The sequence below is a fragment of the Mandrillus leucophaeus genome, unplaced genomic scaffold (genome assembly GCF_000951045.1).
Source record: "Mandrillus leucophaeus isolate KB7577 unplaced genomic scaffold, Mleu.le_1.0 Scaffold248, whole genome shotgun sequence".
Classification (NCBI taxonomy): Eukaryota; Metazoa; Chordata; class Mammalia; order Primates; family Cercopithecidae; genus Mandrillus; species Mandrillus leucophaeus.
Genome location: NW_012102565.1, coordinates 1,276,491 through 1,297,974, shown reverse-complemented (window position 1 = coordinate 1,297,974; position 21,484 = coordinate 1,276,491). Strand labels below are relative to the sequence as shown.

General features: G+C 47.1%; 1 protein-coding gene across 1 annotated transcript in view; it reads right to left on the bottom strand.

Annotated features, from left to right (window-relative positions):
- OGDH (oxoglutarate (alpha-ketoglutarate) dehydrogenase (lipoamide)) overlaps window positions 1–21,484 on the bottom strand; it is a 94,136-nt gene that overhangs the window by 49,005 nt on the left and 23,647 nt on the right. Inside the window, exons 3-4 of the mRNA XM_011983287.1 lie at window positions 8,196–8,387; window positions 5,925–6,027 (exon numbers count right to left, since the gene is read on the bottom strand). Of these exons, the coding sequence (XP_011838677.1) occupies window positions 5,925–6,027; window positions 8,196–8,387 (295 nt within the window). The remainder of the gene's footprint in view (window positions 1–5,924; window positions 6,028–8,195; window positions 8,388–21,484) is intronic.

Below are 21,484 nucleotides of genomic sequence, written 5' to 3'. Positions count from 1 at the left end.
AGCTACTCAGGAGGCTGAGGCAGGAGAACGGGTTGAATCCAGGAGGAGAGGTTGTGGTGAGTAAAGATCATGCCACTGCATTCCAGCCTGGGCGACAGAACGAGTCTTTATCTCAAGAAACAACAACAACAAAAAACCCAGTAAAGTACATCTCAATCATTTTTGTCACTGTGAAAAGTAATACTATAGAATTTATATCGAAACCACAGACAGTGGCATTTTTAAGTGGGAAACTAATTCAAATGCTACACTTGAAAGATAAAACTGGGCCAGGCGCGGTGGCTCGCCTCTATAATCCCAACACTTCGGGAGGCCAAGGCAGGTGATTCAAAATGAGTTCAAGGCCGGCCTGACCAACACAGTGAAACCCTTTCTCTACTAAAAATACAAAAATTAGCCAGGCATAGTGGTGCACATCTGTAATCCTGGCTACTTGATAGAGGCTGAGGCACGAGAATCACTTGAATGTGGAAGGTGGAGGTTGCAGTGAGCTGAGATTGCACCACTGTACTCCAGTCTGGGCGACAGAGTGAGACTCTGTCTCAAAAAACAAGAATAATAATAAAAAAAACCAAACAACAGCATGAAAAAACTGAGGGCAAGAGTTTCTAATTAAGCAAGTCTCTAACTGTTTCTAATTAGGCAAATGAGTGGGCCTCACTGTTGGGCCTCACTGTCTAGACCTTTCCATTGATAATACCCTGGTTCTAGTGTTTTGCAATATACCCCAATATCTACCGTGGCACCTCAACTGATGACCCTTCTTCAAGAGCCAGTGGAGAAAGCCTCCCTATGAGCCCTCCTACCACAAGATGTTGGGTTGCCACTACCTCCCGACCTGACTGGATTCATTCAGGGATATTATAACATGAGATTGGTGCCTCATTCTCCAGGTCTGCAAATTTGCTGTCAAGGAATCTCACTATGGAATGTGAGTGAAGAGAAATGTGTATTCAATACGTCTCAACTGGGTGCAGAGGCTCACTGTTGTAATTCTAGCACTCTGAAAGGCCAAGGCAGGAGGGTTGCTTGAGCCCAGAAGTCCGAGATGAGCCTGGGCAACATAATAAGACCTTGTCTCTATTTTTAAAATAAAATAAAATAAAAAAATAAAGCATCTCATGTTGGAATGCTCAACCTTCTTTCCCAAGGGAAATGAGGTCTATAGTAGAGCCTGGCACAAATTAAGATGGGCATCTGGGGATTTACCTGGAAACTGGCCCCTAACTTTGACACTTCATTAAAAAGGTATCTCTGGCCGGGCGTGGTGGCTCACACCTGTAATTCCAGCACTCTGGAAGTCCAAGGCGGGTGGACCACCTAGGTTAGGAGTTCGAGACCAGCCTGGTCAATATGGTGAAACCCATCTCTACTAAAAATACAAAAAATTAGCTGGGCATGGTGGCAGGCACCTGTAATCCTAGCTACTCAGGAGGCTGAGGCAGGAGAATCACCTGAACCCAGGAGATGGAGGTTGCAGTGAACTGAGGTCATGCCATTGCACTCCAGCCTGGGCAACAAGAGCGAAATTCCGTCTCAAAAAAAAAGTTACCTCCGTTCAGGCCATCACCTGCACAATTATGGAACATAATCCACACATTGAGAAACTGTTCTAAAATTAATTTTAAAAATTGTTAATGAAAATAATCACTAGGCTGGGCATGGTGACTCACTCCTGTAATCCCAGCACTTTGGGAGGTGGAGGCAGGGGGATTGCTTGAGCTCAGAGGAGTTTGAGAACAGCCTGGGAAATGTGGTGAAACTGTCTCTGTTTAAATTTTAAAAATTTAATTAGGCTGGGCATGGTGGCTCACCTGAGGTCAGGAGTTTGAGACCAGCCTGGCCAGCACGGTGAAACACGGTCCCTACTAAAAATACAAAAATTAGCTGGACATGGTGATGGGTGCCTGTAATCCCAGCTACTCGGGAGGCTGAGGCAGAAGAATCACTTGAACCTGGGAGGCGGAGGTTGCAGTGAGCCGAGATGGCGCCACTGCACTCCAGCCTGGACAAAAGAGCGAAATTCCATCTCAAAAAATTAAATAAATAAAATTAATAATAATAGTAATAAAACGCTAGCCCTACCATCTCAACAATATTTTTTACTGTATTCGTAACAAATTCTGTCGTGCTACACTTGAAAGATAAAACTGAGGGCAAGAGTGTGTCCATAACATCTGATGGTAAATCCTGACACTCTGGCGCTACTGAGGAGTTCTGTGTCTGTAGAGTCTCTCCTAACTGGCAAGAGTCTACTTGTTAATTATCTTTCCTTATCACTTCAGGGACCAGGAGAATTTCTGAGAAGTGAAGACAGGTGCCCTAAGCCAGAATTTCCCAAACTTTTCAAAAATGGTCATAAAAGGTCAACTCAGTGGAAACTATAGCATATATTCCACTTTATTAAAAAACTCAGAGTGGACAGAATTCCCTGCTTGCACTACAGACCAAATTGGCCAACCACCCAGGTGCTCAGTTGGCAGAGTGTTTTCAGGGCAGCATCATCAGTGCCCTCTGAGAATGAATGGCTTTGCCAACGGCTCCTGCCCTCCATCGCTGCCCCCTACGTGGAGCTTTTCCAACAAAAGACAGAAAAAGCTCTGACGGAAGCACCAAAGGCTACGTTCAAACATGGATATGATCACTGCTCTGAGCCTGTTTCCCCAAGGAGAGGCAGAAACTGTGCCTGCATCCACGGCGGGGGGAACGGCGGCTAAGTGGAGACATGGGAAGAATCCTAGCTCTGGGGAAATAGTCATGTGACACTGGACACTACCGCACAATGGTCCCTGACCCACAGTCTACACACTGGTCAGGTCACCAGGTGGCCACTCAGCCTATCCCCTTCTACTGCCCCATTCCTAAGCTGGCAAACAGTTCTTCTGGGTCCCAAACATCCCCCATGTAGAGTTCTCACTTCTTAGTTTGCAAATTCCTACACTAGATGCTACGCTGCTTCCTTATCATTTGGCTACAGGGCAGTCTTCACCACTAACTCCTGTGTGTTCCTGGTCTTCCTGCTTGACCTCTCAGTTTCTGAATTTATCTTATTACCAGAGAGTTTGGCAGCTACTCATCTCAAAAGATTGCTAGTAAGCCCACTTGGAGCATAGTAAAGTCCAGGCACTACTTTAAGGAGTTTATTCAATTTTGAAACCACCTGAGGAGGTTGATACCATCACCCCTGCCTTACAGATGAGGTGACTGAGGCACAGAGAGGTTAAGCAATTAGCCCAAGGTCACACAGCTAGTAATAGTGGGCTGGATTCCAATCCAGGGAGTGTGGTTCCAGAGTCCAGGCTCCCTGAGGTTCGAATGAGATGACGAGTCTTGAAGTGCTCTACAAACTGTCTAGCGGTCACATTTGACCTGCTGTTTTCTTGAAAACCTGCATACATCAAGGGTGAGGGTTCGAGACCAATTTTTCTACAGATCCAGATGTTTTAACAAGTTTACACGGTTTCCATTTTTTGTACCTGAAGACTTTATTGCGATTTTTAGGTCACACTATTTCAAATCCACAGGATTAAAATGCACCTTCCTCTTGAAACGTAGAAACTACTCCCTGACTCTCTCTCTCAGTGGTTCCAAAGGGTTCCTGGCCAGAGAGGTCAGAAGTCTTCCTTCCTCAAAGGATTTCAGGAAGCTTTAGGGCCACTTCTGTATGTTTTAGTTTCTTGGTTTATAAAGTCCTCTTGTTCTCTCACCCTCACCATGATGTTGTTGCTGAATCTGGAACCACAAACCTAACAGAAATACCTGAGGACACTATTCCAGAGTGAAATATATGGTGAGACCTTGTGATCGCCTGGGAAGATATTCTTACATTCTGGCCCTGCCTTGGCCACTAATGAGATGGGAAATTAGTGCATATGTTGACAGTGCTTAGGGTTTCTCACCCTTAAAAGACTATGCTGGATTGGGCTCACCTAGGTGTGGCCCCTCTTGATATTAGTCTGAAGCAGGAGAGAGGAGAGCTTTAGAGCTCCCCTAGTTATACTAACGGGCAGAGTTGGGACAGCAGCTGGGACAATGCAGGTTCTGGCAGGAGAGGGAGAGTTGGTCACTTCATCTGCTCCTCTCCTGTTCGAATGTTTTGCTGCTTGTAAAAAAAATGAGCAATCCAGCTGGGCGCGGTGGCTCACGCCTATAATCTCAGCACTTTGGGAGGCCGAGGTGGGCGGATCGTGAGGTTAGGAGTTCAAGACCAGCCTGGCCAACATGGCGAAACCCCATTTCTACTAAAAATGCAAAAATCAGCCTGGCATGGTGGTGCACACCTGTAGTCCCAGCTACTCAGGAGGCTGAGGCAGGAGAATTGCTTGAACCCGGGAGGCGGAGGTTGCAGTGAGCTGAGATTGTTCCACTGTACTCCAGTCTGGGTGACAGAGCAAGACTCTGTTTCAAAAAAAAAAAAAAAGAAAAGAAAAAGAAAAAAGAAAACGTGCGTTCCACAGCTCCCCTACCCTGCCTAAATGCAGAGGGATGTTTTCCTCTGAAGAGGTGGCTTCCAGGTGCAAGTGCCTGTGCTCTTCATCAGGGAGCAGCAGGTCTACCAGCTGGGGAGTTTAGCCTGCTCTGAGCACCTGAAGGGGACCCCACAGGTCTAGAAGTCTCTGGGGGCAGTGAACACAGGGGGCTGGAGAGGCTCAGGGCAGACAGGATGTGATGGGACTGGGGGTGCCAGCGGGGAGAATCTCTATACTAAGGGGTGAGCAGTAGAGAAGAGGCTCCAAGACCTCCTGGGACACTGCAAAGAGAGGCCCTCTTCTTGGGAACACAAAGTTGTCACCACGGAATGAAAAAACAGGGTTCAACTCGTGCCTAGTCTATAATCTGAACTGACCTTAATAAAATTCAAGAGGATTTCTCTAAACTCCCTTCCTAAATCTGCTAAAGGGCTGGTATAAAAAAAAAAAAAAAATTACAAACCATCAGTGCCAATTCCAAAGTCAATGATGTTTCATGACTAATGCCTCATCCCCTAGACATAACTTGGTAATGCCTATAAAGACATTCAGGCACTGCAGAACCTTAGAGACTGCACTATTCCCCGAAAGTGCCTGTGAGGAGGCTAATTTCGTACCCATCCCAAGAGCAGTATTAGGCAGGTAAGTGATCATCAATTTCATCAGCATGCACAGTGTCTATTGTGAACAACCTGGCCATTTAAAAATTAGTCACATCATAATTTCTTTAGTACAGGTTAGCAGCACAGTGACGTAAAGCAGACTAACTCTGCAAAGCAACTGCAGGTGAGAGCCCAGCCACAGCACCTCACTTCATGAGGAGGAGGGGATGTAGGTGGGACTATCTTCTGGCAACCGTGACAAAACCCCAATGTGCTCCATACATGCACCTCCCAAAGGCCCTGACCTCCTGACGCTGTGGGAATGCCTTCCAAAGTTTCCTCAGTGTGATCACCGGCAATTACAAATCAGGAGACCCAAACCGCACAAGTCGCTCTGGAATTCGTCCCCTAAGGGACACAGCCTCTGGTCAAGGGCAGGCCACACCGGGCTTCAGAAAAGGATGGCTGTGTCAGCAGTTCCTGAGCAAGGACTCATGGATATGCCTCACTGAAGGCAGTGCTGCACTGACATTTGAAAACCTGAAGCCAAAAGAGCTATACTCTGAAGTGCTTCTGATCCACCTGCCCCAGGTGGACAAGCTTTTTCCCTGTGCCACAAACCTTTCTGTCCAAAATTTTATTTTCAAATTTTGAGACTTAGACAATCTGGCTGAAAAAGATAAAAATAACTTGCCCAAAACACACTAAGGCTGCAATACTGATAAATTTTAAGTGATCAGAACGAAAGGAAACTTAAGAGCCTTTCCCTCCTGCCTGGACATCCTGGCTACCACAGGTCGTGGCACAGCGAGAGGAGCTCAAGCAACGCAGCTGACTGCTCTCAGACCCTCACCAAGTTTGTCTGTGGATGAGATAATGTCAGCGGGCACGGAGGAGTCCAGATCAGCATCCAAAATCCCCAGGGGGTCCAGCTGTGCTACATGGTGCCCTCGTATCTATGAGTGGGCAACGATGAGAGGGAAGGACACACACAAAAGGACAGAAGAAAAAAAAGAGGGAAGGGGTAAAAAAAAAAAAAAGTAAAATTACATTAAAATTAGCATTTACAGCTTAATTCTCACCCACGTTTGAAGAAACAGTTACTGGAGCATCATCAAAATTTACACAACTAATTCCGAGAGGATCAAGTTTTGCAATGTGGTGACCCCTGACCTGGAAGCAATAACACAAGTAAGTGATTAAGCAGATCCAGCAAGCTGTGGGGAGGGTTAAAAGAGTCATACATTATGCAAACCTTTTGCAAAGAGGAACACAGCACCAATAAACCCATACGACAAAATTAGTTTTTAAAAGTCTTGGAATAACTTATTTTAAAAGCACTACTGTGTACAAACGTACTTTTATAAAAAAGAGATAAACTCAGGTTACGACAAACTTAGGAATCTGAAACAATCCTTTCTTGGGATCATTATACAGTTTCCATGGATAAACAGAAATGAGATGTGCTGAACAGTTCTTATTCCAATGTGAAGCCTGCCTCAGCTCAGAATATAAACATTTCCCTAAGGTGCTGGGTACAGTGGCACATGCCTGTAGTTCCAGCTACTTGGGAGGCTGAGGTAGGAGGATCTCTTGAGCCTAGGAGTTTGAGGCCAACCTGGGCAATGCAGTGAGACCCTATCTCAATTTAAAATAAATAAATCAAATTTAAAGAAAAATTTTCCTAAGGAGGAAAATGAAGGTTTAAGTGTTGGCCTTTATTGGGAAGGAGTGCAGTTAAGAGGTCATCTTACTAAGAGAAGGTTTGCCTTTACTATATATCCCCGTGAGGAGTGAGGGTTCCGGTCCGGCTGCTGCCGAGTAGGTCAGCACATAGTAGTCAGAACAAAAAAACCCTGCTATACCACAGACTTAAAGCATCTGATTTGAACTATTTAAAAACCAAAAGGAGAAAGAAAATCCCTTCCAATTTAAGATTCTTTCACTATTTCTTGCTAGCAATTTGAGAAGGGAACAGCTGCTGGTAAGTCACTGCAAGATCAGGCTGAAGTTGTTACTGAGGCCAACTGTGTGCAGGCAGTGATAAAGAAACACCACTGGGCCTCCTCCTTATGCAAATATCCACGTGGACAGCACTTTAAAGCATTATGGCATTTACAAAACTCCATGCATCTCCATTCTAAGGCAGAATACACTTGCCCTAGGGAAGACAGCCTTACTTGCCAGGCCACGGCATGAAGGGCCAGAGACCCAGGACCTCCCCCATGTTGCCCTATTACAACACCTGCACTGCTGCCCTGCTGGCACAGGAAATGGCCCACGCCACCAGAAACCAAAGCATGAGAGAGAAAAGACAGCCCAGGCACATGAGTCCCCTTGTTGCCACCAAAGCAGTTACATAAGTACAGGTGGCAGGGTCCTGGACGCCCATGGGAGCTTCCAGAAGGGAAGCACCAGGCTCACTTGTCTCCACCTGTCCTCCTTAGAACTATCACAGATGAAGTCTTAAGATCTGAACTCTGGGCTCTCCCCATGTATCAGGTGGACATCCTAGAAAAACTCTGTCATTGTGCTCTGGGAAAGGACAAGGAGGAAAAGCCTTGTCCTGCTCAACACTTGCCTAATGAGACTGGCCACTAACTGTAATGCTTTTGGAGAGTTCCCCTGCCCCTCATCACTCTCTGTAGGCTCAGCTGTACCCTCAACTGCCTTTCCCTGCTTCCATATCCTCAAACTCTATAGATTTTCTTCTCTTATAGTATTCAGTTGTTAGCAACTGGGAAGGGGGCATCAACTACCCAACAGCATCACCCCTCCCAGCCACGGCTCACGGGTGGATGGGCAGCACTTCTCCTTGATGCCCGGGTACTGACTTGGTTTCCCTGCCCACAAATATTTCTTGCCAAGTAAGGAAAAGAAATAAGGAGCCCTTTATGGGGCAGGCATTAGTGGTGCCAGAAGATTTGCTCAAATAGGGCTAGCCTGGTTCCTTTTCTCTCGTGTATTTATTTTTTAGCCTCCCAAAGCAGGGAGAAAGCACCTAGTATTTGAGGAGGTATAAGTAAAACGACAACGTACACTCAGAAAGGTCAATAGGGCCCATGAGGCATGACCTAAAGAACACTGCACCCTTTCCCGTGTGGAGAGTCAGCGCCCACCTTACCTGATATGCCCTGATGAGCGACTGCACCGCCAGGTGGTCCTCCACAAGCTTGTCCACGTTGGGCTGTGCTTCCACCAGGGACTGTGCATGGGCCACAGCAGCCAGGGAACCTCGGCTCAGGGGAAGGGGACTCTGGTAGGCAGTGCCCGGTGGGGCTCCAGCATTCGTGTTGCGAAAAAAAATGTCCCATGACTAAAGACAAAGAAGGTACAGGGTTACCTCACTGCTCCCCTAAGTCCAGGATGCATCTGTGGCCACAGACAACTGCTCTCTGCAGGCAAGGCAAGTCTACCACAGGCTGGCTGAGCCCGCTTCCTCCTGTTCTGGACAGTGGGGTCTCTGTCTGTTCCCAAATGGTGGGTTTCTCTCAGCGTTCAGGCCCCCTGCTTTCCACTCCTTTGGTCTTCGGGATGCACTTTCTGACCCCCATAGCTGTAACACAGATGCCCTGTGGCCGCCTTCCATTAACACACATACCCCAAAGGCCCAATGCCAGACAGCTCTCCTCGGCTCCCATACACTGGGCCTGGGGACAGACTCAGGAAGTAGGTCAACAGAGACACTTACTGTCTCAGCCTTTTCCCCAGGCCCCAGCCCTTGGGAGGTGATCTCTTGACCTTCTGTCTATAGGTTTGCAAACCCTACCGGTTCTTCTGTGGGGTGCCAGATGCTCACACCCCACCAAGCGCCTCCCTCAAGACCCTAGGGGCTCAGCACAGCCTGTGAAGAGCCCAGGGTCACCTTGTTCATGTCCTTTCACTTCCCTGGATACAAAGCAGAACCTGATCCTTTGTAAGAGGCAGCATTGACCGCACAGAGAAATAATCTCATTGCTACTTCAGGGGGCACTCAGGAGCTCAGAGCTCAAGGTGTGGGGTCAGAGATGGAAATTCAAATCTGATCTCTGTGTTGGTGACAAAAATTCAAATTCAAGAGGTAAGCTCTTAGTGAGTTATCTTTCTGTGTTGTTTTCTCATGAGGAGAGAAAGATATACATTCTTCATAGGTATGCTGTAAAGACTACCCTAGTTAAAGGCATTAGCATGCAGTCTAATACTTCACAAGTACTTCACAAAAGTCAGGTGTTAGTATCAGTTTGAATTTCCTTAGAAAAACTATAATTCACTTATATTCCTACTATTTTTGGCTAGTTCACGTCTGAATTATTTGATTTACAATCTGCAGAGATACTGTGAACTGTAATAGTTTATTCACCTCATACAAAGATGCAAGTTTTTAAAATATTTAAGAGATCAGACATACTAAGACTTCACAAAAGTTCATTGCAAAAAGAAAAGAAAAGCACGATTAAACACCAGCTTATTTATTTTATTTTAATTTTTTTTTGAGATGAAGTCTCGCTCTGTTGCCCAGGCTGGAGTATGGTGGCATGATCTCAGCTCACTGCAACCTCCACCTCCCGGGTTCAAGTGATTCTCCTGCCTCAGCCTCCTGAGTAGCTGGGATAACAGATGCATGCCACCAGGCTTGGCTAATTTTTGTATTTTTAGTAGAGACGGGGTTTTGTTGACCAGGCTGGTCTCAAACTCTCGACCTCAAGTGATCCACTGCCCTGGCCTCCCAAACTGTTGGGATTACAGGCGTGAGCCACCACGCCTGGCAAAACACCAGTTTTAAAAAAATAAAAACATTGTTTTTCTTTTCTGCAATACATTTTCTAGCCTCTAAAATTCTTCCATCAATAAACTCTGATAAGACTGTCTTGAAAAACTTGGAGAGGTAAAGGCAAAACTTTATGAGATCTTTGCATTCTCCTTCTAACAAGATGCCACCCAGATGTGCTCCTTGTCTGGGATATGGGTGGATATCAAATGGGTCTGTCTGGGTCTAGAGATAAGAAGGTAGAGATGGCTACAGAATCCAGTATGCTGGTCCTTAAGGTCTTCTGGTTTTTTCAGACAGGTTCTTTTATAATGCTGGCTAGGGCATAGATGTACATCACTCAGATGGTCCTACTACCAAGAGCACTGCTACATACTGCTGCTAGACACAAACTAGAAAACACACGATAACGCGCAGGCCTGGACCATCTGCCTCATGAAGGGGAGTCTGGTCTCTCAGTGAAATCTGTTTTTGAAGGGAGTTTTGTGAAATACTTTTTTTTTTCCTTTCCTTTTTCTTTCTTGTAGAATCTTTAAAACATTCTATAATAAGCATTTTTTTTTGGCATTCAGAAAAAATAATTTAAAGAAAACAACCACCAGAGATGTAACTGCACAGTATTGTGAATATACTAAAAACCACTGTAGCTGGGTGCAGTGGCATGCGCCTGTAGTCCCAGGCACTTGGGAAGCAGAATCAGGAGGATCACTTAAGCCTAGGAATTCAAGGCTGGCCTGGTCAATACAGCAAGATCCCATCTGTTAAAAACAAAACAATACTCCACGGAATGGTACATGTAAAAATTTTTTTGAAGAAACAGGTTCTTGCTCTGTTGCCCAGGCTGGTCTCAAACTCCCAGCCTCAAGTAATCCTCCTGATTCAGTCTCTCAAAGTGATGGGAATCCAGTTGTGAGTCACCAGGATCAGGCCAAATAATGACATTTATGTTATGTGAATTACATTTAATTTTTTTTTTTTTTTTTTTGAGACAGAGTCCAGCTCTGTTGCCCAGGCTGGAGTGCAGTGGTGTAATCTCAGCTCACTGAAACCTCCGCCTCCCAGGTTCAAGCGATTCTTCTGCCTCAGCCTCCCGAGTAGCTGGGATTACAGGCGTCCGCCACTACACCCAGCTAATTTTTGTATTTTAGTAGAGACGGGGTTTCACTGTGTTGGCCAGGCTGGTCTCGAACTCCTGACCTCGTGATCCACCCGCCTCGGCCTCCCAAAGTGCTGGGATTACATGCGTGAGCCACTGCACCCAGCCTTTAAAATGTTTTTACAAATCAAACTATTTGAGGTTTTACTGTTTTTACCTTTCTGGTGAATTTCTGTTGTATTGGCTGATGTAGAAGTGAGATGTCGGGTTCTCTTCTGGCACCTCCCACAAAACCTATTATAGAAGCATCTTATACAAATGTAACCCAACAATCAGGAACATGAAAAAAGGCTGCAAACTTTCCTTTTCTTTCTTTTTTATTTTTTGAGACAGGGTCTGGCTCTGCTGCTCAGGCTGGAGTGGCATGATCTCGGCTCACTGTAACCCCCACCTCCAGGACTCAAGTGATTCTCCTGCTTCGCCTCCTGAGTAGCTGGGACCACGGGCATGCACCACCACGCACGGTTAATTTTTTCATTAAATATTTTTTGTGGAGATGAGGTTTCACCATGTTGCCCAGGCTGTTCTTGAACTCCTGAGCTCAAGTGATCTGCTCGTCTTAGCCTCCCAAAGTGCTAGGTTTATAGGCATGAGCCACCATGCTGGGCCTAAACCTTCTTTTTCAACAGATGCTATCAAAATGTTTGCTAAAGTAACCCAGAGCTTGGAATCTCCAAAGAGATTCTCTCAATCTTCCTCCATTAAATTGGTTCTCACAAAAACTTAGTGTTCTCCAACATGAGAAAAGGCAGTATTTCCACCAGAGAAAAAAACTGACTTACTCTTACGACATAAAACAGAGGATGTCTCAGCATCAACTCCCTAGGCAAAGTAAAGGCTGCCTCCCACTCAGTCCATGACTGGTTCTGTCAAGGACACAGGGATCTAAAAGGTGGCTGTGCACAAACACACTGGACACCCTCAGGTACTTCTGACTTCACGGACCTTTTCCAGCAGGGCAGACAGCTCCCTACATTCTAGAAGCAGAGATGACCGGGGACCACACGCATTGGACATCCATCCTCATTGTGAAAACAGGGATGACCAATGACTGCACTTCTTGGCCTCTACCCAGGCCTCCAATAACTGAGGATCTGACCTAAAAGGAGAAGCCCCTCGAATACAGCAGGTAACTGGGCAGGACTTCAGTCTGGCTGTATCCCACTCCTGCACAGCAAGAACCAACAGCAAGCTGCCACTGTCATGTAAAACCTAATCAGGCCGGGCACAGGGTAATCCTGTAATTCCAGCACTTTGGGAGGCCAAGGTGGGCGGGTCACCTGAGGTCAGGAGTTTGAGACCAGCCTGGCCAACATGGTGAAACTCCGTCTCTATTAAAAATACAAAAATTAGCTGGGTGTGGTGGCACAGGCCAGCAGTCCCAGCTACTTGGGAGGCTGGGGCATGAGAATCACTTGAACCCGGGAGGCAGAGGTTGCAGTGAGCTGAGATTGCGCCATGGTATTCCAGCCTGGGCAATAGTGCGAGACCCTGTTTCCAAAAAAAAGAAAAAAGAAAAAAAAGAGAAAAAGACCGGGTGGGGTGGCTCACGCTTGTAATCCCAGCACTTTGGGAGGCCGAGGCGGATGGATCACGAGGTTAGGAGATCGAGACCATCCTGGCCAAAATGATGAAACCCTGTCTCTACTAAAAATACAAAAATTACCTGGGCATGGTGATGCGTGCCTGTAATCCCAGCTACTCAGGAGGCTGAGGCAGGACAATCACTTGAACCAGGGAGTCGGATGTTGCAATGAGCTGAGATCACGCCACTGCACTCCAGCTTGGTGACAGAGTGAGACTCCATCCAAAAAAAAAAAAAACCCTACAAAAAACATAGTCCAAAGTTTTCTTTAACCCAAACTTGCTCCAGTGTTAGAATGTCTATCCTCACACCATGTGACCCGCACCCCAAGTCTAGCTGTGGACACTTACTTAGTTCCCTGGGGCCACAACAAGGTTCACAGATAGGGCATGATCCTCAACCCCAGTAAGTACAAGAGAGCAGCACAACCCAAACTTTATTAAACCCTTAAAACATACTGTCTTTCTTCTACTTCATAAAACCCATTAAATGTCCAGAAACACAGGGCAAAGTCACCCAAGTCACCCAAGAGCGAGACCTTGGATCAAGAGTCTCTCCAGCTGTACAAACAGCCTCCTTTATCCTAGGGGACAATATCCACTTTTGAATCCAGAGCCAAAAGTCATAGCAAAATCACAAGTTTACTTCTTTACAATAAAATTAGCTTTGAATAACAATTAAAGCAGTAAAAATTTAAAAAAAAATAATAGCAGCAGTGATAGGTATAGCTAACTTTTACTGAGGCTCTCTGTGGGCTTTTCTAACTTACTTGGAACAACTGGAATGTCAATCATATTCCCACTGGCAGAATTTATACACAGCAGTCACCACGCAGGGTATTAATAAGGTTAACTGAGCAATAGCAGAGCAACACTTATATAAAGAACTCTGGTCACTCTAGTAATAGTGCCTCTTATCCTAGCTTAACCTTGTCAAAGAGAGCTGGGAGCTTCTGGGCTCAACAATAAAATGAAAAGAATTTCCACAAAGTCAGCTCTCTGGTCCTGAGAGCACAAAGGCTGCAGGACTCCTTCCAGCCTAGGCCCTGGAAAGAGGGCGATCATGATCATCGGGCCTCCTCTCTCTGACCTTCTTTTGTGCTTGGAATAAAACTCCAGGTGATTTTCAATTGGCTGAGGACAACTGCACAGACGGAAATTCAGCGCATGCTGGAGGCGGTCAGAAAAAAACTGGTTCATACCGGTACTGCTGAGCTGCTGGGAATCCCCGGGAAGGAAAATGCTGGGAATGCAACTTCTGCAGCCTTTCCCTTATTCATCTTACACCATGCATCCCATTCACTCTCCGGTCGGCTCAGTTCCCACACCACTGGGGGAGCACCCTGCCCCACCTTCAGACAAAGAGCCCATTCTGTCTCCAGGACTGGGTGAGCCTGCACACCCAACAACAGCAAGCCCTCTTTGCACCAAGACCTGGAGGTATACTGAAAGGTTTTTGAATTTGAGTGATAGAATGTTTTGTATCGAGTGTAGTGATTGCATACATTTGGCAAAACCTACTGCACTAAACACTTAAAACAAGTGAATTTTAATGTATGTAAGTTAAACCTCAAAAAAGTTTATTTATTCAAAAAGGCTTTGAAAATGAAGGTCATTTTTTGGCCTACGGGCTTCACCTCCCAACAGATGTGGCAGCAGGAAGCCAGACCTGCCCAAGTACCAGAGCTCCCAGCCACCCAATGGCCCCACCCCTCCCTGTATGAGTCACCAGTGGGGCCACTTCCTTCCTGGCAGGGGGCCAGATGCCACAGTCCATCCCCCACTCTCTTTCCACCTCCCTGTTGTCCTGCAACCCTGCATCTCTCCAACATCTTCCACTCCCCAAGGAGATACCTCTTCTCCAGCGCAAACCACCCACCCCTGCCTCATCCTCTGAACACCTGAATCTGGATCTGACTTCCATGACCCCTGGCTTTAGGTTCCAGGGGACCTGCAGAGCCCTCCCTGTCCACCTGCTCCCATGCCCCGGCACCATGCTCCTTCCTTCCCCCAGGCCTGGCAGCTACCCTTCTTTCCACGGGATGTTTGTCCTCTCCCTTCACATGGTCGCTTAGCTTTGTCACTATCTGGGAGAGGGTTTCCCCTTCTGATACTCCCAGCCCTTACTGTATACTCATCTCAACCTGAGATCTCTCCCCTGCTGTCTGTCCCCATCCTGGGGCATAAATCGAGACTAGGCTGAGTCACTGACCAGCCAGCATAAAGGGAAGCCCCTTCGAAACGAGGAGAACGCTTCTGGAAGTGAGAGCCAAAGCATGTCCCATCTAATTCCCATGGAGCATGAAGAGACACCTGGAAGGGATAGAAGCCCACTCACTGGAAGGTGGCACCTGGTGGCTGATGGCTCACTGAGAACCTGAGCTGAGTCAGGCAACCTCAGCTCTCTTAACTGAGTGAGAAAAATAAGCCTGTTGGTTTAAGTTGCCTAAGCTGCATTTTCCCTTTCTTCCAGTCAAATTTATTCCTAATTATCCCTTGCTGTTGCCTGGATGTTCCGGAACTGTAGTCTGATGTGGGCAGGGGCAGTGACTTCTACTTCTAGAAACATTCCAAGTGACAAAGCAGAAGTGAAAAGGAAAAAGCACAGTAATGGGGAAAATCAGACTTAAGAATACACAATCTAATAGCCTGCTACCATCAAAAACACTGAAAACAAAAGTTTCCTATAACAGAAATAGGTTTTCACTCATGAGAAATGGAGGCAGTCAGACTTTGGCTTCTTTATGAAGTGTGGTATTTGGGTCTTACTTTAGTACTTGGCTCAGGGCGGTGACATGGACTTCTGAGTCACAGTGACGTACGCGGGTGTGCCCAGCTCCACACCCAAGTTGCAACCCATCACTAGTGTTATTCACCTCTCCAATTTCTGTTGCACAACTAATAATGTAAGGAAAATATCTGTCCCCTTGCCTTGCCTCAAATATACAGTCACAGACGGTTAATTCTCTGGCCATTCAATGACAATGTCACTGATAAGGGAAAAAACGTTAAAATGTTAAGGTAAGTGGGCAAGGCTGTAAATGACATTCAAGGGGCAGGAAGCTGCCAGAAAAGGTGAGCCAGAAGGAGTGAGGGGTCCTGGGCCAGGGGAGTGGTGAAGGAAAGTACTCACTTCCAGAAGGCCAACTTCTGAGCCCTACAAGGGGCTATGGGATTCTGATGAAGTTCTTACCACACATAAACATTTTCCTAAGAGTGTCAGATGTGTGAAGGATGTACCATGTCAAAAAATGAATACCTTTTTTTTTTTGAGACACAGTCTGGCTCTATCGCCCAGGCTGGAGTGCAGTGGTGTGATCTTGGCTCACTGCAACCACCCCCCAACCCCCATTCCAGTTTCAAGTGATTCTCCTGCCTCAGCCTCCCCCGTAGCTGGGATTACAGGCGTGAGGCACCATGCTGGGCCCATGAATGCCATTATTTCTAAAAATCCAATAATTCTCATTCAATTCAACAAATATCTATTAACTATATGTGGCATACTATAAGATTTGTGAACAGGAAGATGACTAAAATGAGCTTCTTACTCTCAACAAGAATAAGAAAAACCAGTAAACGTGTAAATTCAAAGAATGGATCCAAGTGCTGAGAAACGAAGAGTAAGACAAGTGGGGTGGGAGAGGAAAGCAAGGCTGCTCTGAGGAGGGGTCCATGGTCTGAGCCCTAAAGGCAGGGTAAGGCCTCAGGAGACTGAGGAGGAGAGAGAAGACATTTGGCCAAAGAGAACAGACAGCGGGAGCACCTGGCCAGTGCCCGTCCACCACGTGCTGAGACTCACGGTACTGCTACATGCAGGGTATACAGATGGTTAAGAAACCAGGCTGGGCCGGGCGTGGTGGCTCACGCCTGTAATCCCAGCACTTTGGGAGGCCGAGGCAGGCAGATCACGAGGTCAGGAGATCGAGACCATGCTAGCTAACACGGTGAAACTCTGTCTCTACTAAAAATACAAAAATTAGATGGGCGTGGTGGCGGCGCCTGTAGTCCCAGCTACTCGGGAGGCTGAGACAGGAGAATGGCGTGAACCCGGGAGGTGGAGCTTGCAGCGAGCCAAGATCGTGCCACTGCACTCCAGACTGGGAGACACAGCGAGACTCTGTCTCAAAAAAAAAAAAAAAAAAAAAAGAAAGAAAAAAAAAAAGAAACCAGGCTGGGCAAGTGAGCTGGAACCAGGCTGCAGGTGAGTGAAAAAGAACACGGGAGATTAAGAAGAAAACCACTAACCATCCTCAAGAGGAGCAAGCACCTGACCAGGGTAGTGGCTGACCTTTGCCACCAAATGGCATCGGAGGGAGGGGTGGTTCGCAGGCAGGGAGCTTGTGTGCCCCCCCACCCCACCCACCACCAACTTCCCATGAGTGGGTTTGATCATCAACTTCTTGCTGAGATGACTTAAACATGATAGATTTCAGCAGTAAATAATTTTTACATTCTGGATGAAATGAAACCAGACCTCCTATTTAATTTTACGTAACTAAAGGCACTTAGCTGTAATAAATGAAGCTCAGTTTTCCAAGTCAAAAGTCACTGCTACCCAAGCTCCCACAAACTCAGAATTCTATTCAACCACAATGTACTTTCCTCACAGTGACCAGTGCTCTTTCTTCAAAGGAAGCTCTTGAAAGGCTGGAAACACCTCAATGCTCTCTGCATGTGGCAGCTGCTCACCCAACCTTTACCAAACTAAATTCCAATGGTATTCAGCCTCCTTTCTGGGGGAACAGCCTGACAAGTACAAGGTTCCACCCTGGGAGAGTCTGAGTCCAAGGGTGCCCCTCACTGCGCAGAGGTGCTGACCTCAGCAGGTGCCACTCTGCTAACCAAGGAGCACTTGTCTGTTCCCACACATCAGCAGCTACACGCAGCAGACTCTGCCCTTCCTGAGTCAGCAGTTGGGAGTCTCGAGGGCCAAGCTCCCGGCAAATCCTTGGTTGTGAGGTTTCCAATAGGTAGGGCTTCCTACTTCTGAGGGTGGCAAATATACCATCTGACATCCCTTCCCCCAGCAGTAGTTGACACCCATCGTTATGCAGGACAGTGCTCTACAGCCCCCAGTGCCCACTCATAGACCAGCAAGACTGACTGTGGCCACCTCCTGGGTCCCCAGGCCCTAGGTCTGCCTCCCATGGGCTGCATGAGGATGTGGGAAGTTGCTTCAGTTCTCTGGCCTGTTTTCTTGTCCATAAGTCTCAAACACAGGCTATTTAAGATGATGGCCCTGCATTTGCACAGCTTTTTAAAATTTATAAAGTCCGGCCGGGTGTGGTGGCTCATGCCTGTAATCCCAGCACTCTGGGAGGCTGAGGCGGGAGGATCACGAGGTCAGGAGATTGAGACCATCCTGGCCAACATGGTGAAACCCCGTCTCTACTAGAAATACAAAAATTAGCTGGACGTGGTGGCACGTGCCTGTAATCCCAGTTACTCGGGAGGCTGAGGCAGGAGAATAGCTTGAATCAGGGAGTCGGAGGTTGCAGTGGGCCGAGATCGTGCCACTGCACTCCAGTGAGACTCCGTCTCAAAAAAAAAAAAAATTTTATAAAGTCCTTGCATATATAGTTGCATTTGTTCAAGAAGCTGATGAGGAACATGAGGAGAGTGTTACAACTTAGCCCAAGCTCTATGACTATGGGTGGCTGTGGACTGATGAGACCACTTCCTCTCATCTATCCATAGCCCCTACAGATGCCACTCCTACAGCTGCCCTCCCTACTCCACACTCCACCTCAGCCACAGAACAAGTCCTGCCCACACACAGCTAACCTTGGTCACCACGTTACTGCCACCTTGTCTAAATAATGCGGGGCGCGGGTGGGGCAGGCTCTGGTCTCCTTGCTGCATGGAGCCACACCCAGGCTCAAAGGCCATCACTTAGCTGATAAGTTGATGAGGCCCAGCGCTATCCACACCACCTCACTTATTAAGTTCTGACACTAACTATGCTTTTTAATTGCTATAAATATGAACTACAGGGCACCACGTAACCAAGGAACACGGGCGTATTTCTAAACCAGCCAAACTGATAAAAAGTCAGCTGCTGGGCACCATGTGACCAGCCTGCCTGGAGTTCACCCAGCGCTGCTGTAAGGGGCAGGCCTCCCATCCCGGCCTCAGCGTATAGACCAACAACTCATTCCTTTCCTGTACACAAGACAGGGCAGGCCTGCATGACCTCTGCCACTCCTTCCAATGCTGCCCAGGAAATGGCCCTAAATGTGTGGGCCAGAGCCTTTCCTGAATAAGATTTGTGACTGCCCTGAACGTCCAAACAGGGTACTCCCTATTGGGGAGACCTGCGGATGGAATGCCCACCTCCGAGCCCTCAGCAAATGATTTCCGCTGTTGGGCTAAGCACAAGTCTCCAAAGAAAATGTGCAGATGGTAGAGCTGGACTCTGCACTTTCCATCAATGCAGGCCTTGCTCAGACCTTGCCTAGGCCAGAGTACCACCTACCACCATTCTGCCTATGAAGCAAAAACAAGGTAAGGCACTGCAATCCAGGCCTGCTGACCTGCCACTACAGACTGTTGATACTGAAGCCAGTTAAGAATGGGCTTCTATTTAGGTATTCTTCAATTAAGGAAACCACATGCTCCATTATAGCAATGCTTAGTCATTAAAGGTGACAGAATATTTCTAAACAATCTCTCTTATCTTCTCTCTGTACAGGTATGTAAATAAAACATCAATAAACTTCCAAGATTAGCAAAGAACAGCTCCTACAGCTCTGCCGTATGGAATCTACTGATATCAGAATATTTGCTGGGACTCTGCACTAGATTAAAGGTGGCTGCTCTATCAGGGTCATTATGAAAAGGGCTGTGGAGGGCTGTCCAGTGGCCACACCTTCTCCTCTCCCCAGACGGATGTCCCTAAAGGCTGTCTGTGACTTGCTCTAACCAAGGTAATGGGGTGGGCAGTAGCAGTGTATGGTCTGGACCTAGGCCTCAAAGGCCCCACAGCCTTTTCTTTCCCTGTCTGGAGCTACTCTGGGACTTTTTGTGCAGGAATTGCTCTGGTCTACTGGAGGACGGCAGGGCCCAGTGAACAGCCAGCACAAACTGCCAGACACATCAGAGGCCTTCATAACTTCTAGCCTGCTGTGAGCCTCAGCTCCACGGGAGCTGGCAGTGGGAGGAGTGGGGAAACCTAGCCAACCCACAGAGTCATGAGACATGCTACACTGGTGCCAAGTTTTGGGATGGTTTGTTATACAAACATTCATGGAAACCAGACTTTTCACTGCATGAAAAGATGATATCCAAGATACTGTGATCACTTTCTCACAGTCTTTCTGACATCCCTCAGGAAATGAGAACACTTAAAACTACCCAGATCTGCACACAATGGCACATGTTATCAACTCTCAGAATTGCAGCTCTCAAGGGAGGTGGGGAAGACCCACAGTCTGGGGTCACCTGTGGTCATCTGGTTGAGGCCTGCCTCATCTGTCCTCAATAATTATGCAACCCTATTTGGGGGAACCCCTGTTCAGCTATGCAAAGCACCTGCTACAGGGTTTCAGACCGAATACCACGTGAGTGACCACTCAAAGAGAGGGTTCTAAAAGCTATCTCCTCACCTCACGATCCATTCATGGACGTGAAGAGATATGAGAATCCCAAAGCCCTCAAACCTCCCTCCAAGGGAGTCTTGGATGGGGAGGGGAGCCAGAGAACAGTAACCTAGAGACTAAACAGATTATTTTTTAATAACATGACTTCATCTGAAAAACTGGCACTAACCTTTTAGTAATTTCTCACTGCCACCCAGCTTCAGACTGTGCGGGGAAGCTGAGCTGCCTCTGACTTACAAAGTACGGCTCTTTCATTTCCTCAAAGGCAAGCACCTGTGGACACCTGTGCTACAGAATGGAACTCACTGGAACAATTTGCTCCTTTTCACTCTTGGAGTCTACTTTCCCATTAAGGTTTTTTTTTTTTTTTTGACACGGAGTCTCGCTCTGTCACCCAGGCTGGAGTGCTCAATCTTTGCTCACTACAAGCTATGCCTCCCGGGTTCACGCCATTCTCCTGCCTCAGCCTCCCAAGTAGCTGGGACTATAGGCGTGCGTCACCACGCCCGGCTATTTTTTGTATTTTTAGTAGAGATGGGGTTTCACCATCTTAGCCAGGATGGTCTCGATCTCCTGACCTCGTGATCTGCCTGCCTTGGCCTTCCAAAATGCTGGGATTACAGGTGTGAGCCACTGTGCCTGGCCCCATTAGGGTATTTTTGATCTCTCTCCCTTTTCCTTTAATTTCTGACATTAAATTAAAATTTTTTTTTTTTTTTTTTTTTTTTGCTTTAAGTACAGTACAAAAGGATAACCATTAAAAACATCCACCAGGCAGATCATGAGGTCAGGAGATTGAGACCATCCTGGATAACATGGCAAAACCCCATCTCTACTAAAAATACAAAAAATTAGCCGGGCGTGGTGGCACACTCCTGTGGTCCCAGCTACTCGGGAGGCTGAGGCAGGATAATCACTTGAACCTGGGAGGTGGAGGTTGCAGTGAGCCGAGATTGTGCCATTGCACTCTAGCCTGGGCGACACAGAGAGAGTCTGTCTCAAAAAAACAAAAAAACATCCACCAGGCACAGTGGCTCACGCTTTTAATCCCAGCACTTTGGGAGGCCGAGGCAGGAGGACAGCTTGAAGCCAGGAGTTTGAGATCAGACTGGGCAAAAAAACAAGACCCTGTCTCTACAAAAAAGTTAAAATATTAGTCAGGCATGGTGGTGTGCACCTGTAGTCCCAGCTATTCAGGAAGGTGAGGCGTGGAGGAGTGGTGGGGGAGTGGATCACTTGAGCCCAGAAGTTTGAGGCTGCTATCATGGTGCCACTGCACTCCAGTATGGGTAAAGGAGACCCTATCTCAAAAAGAAAAGCTCCAAAAG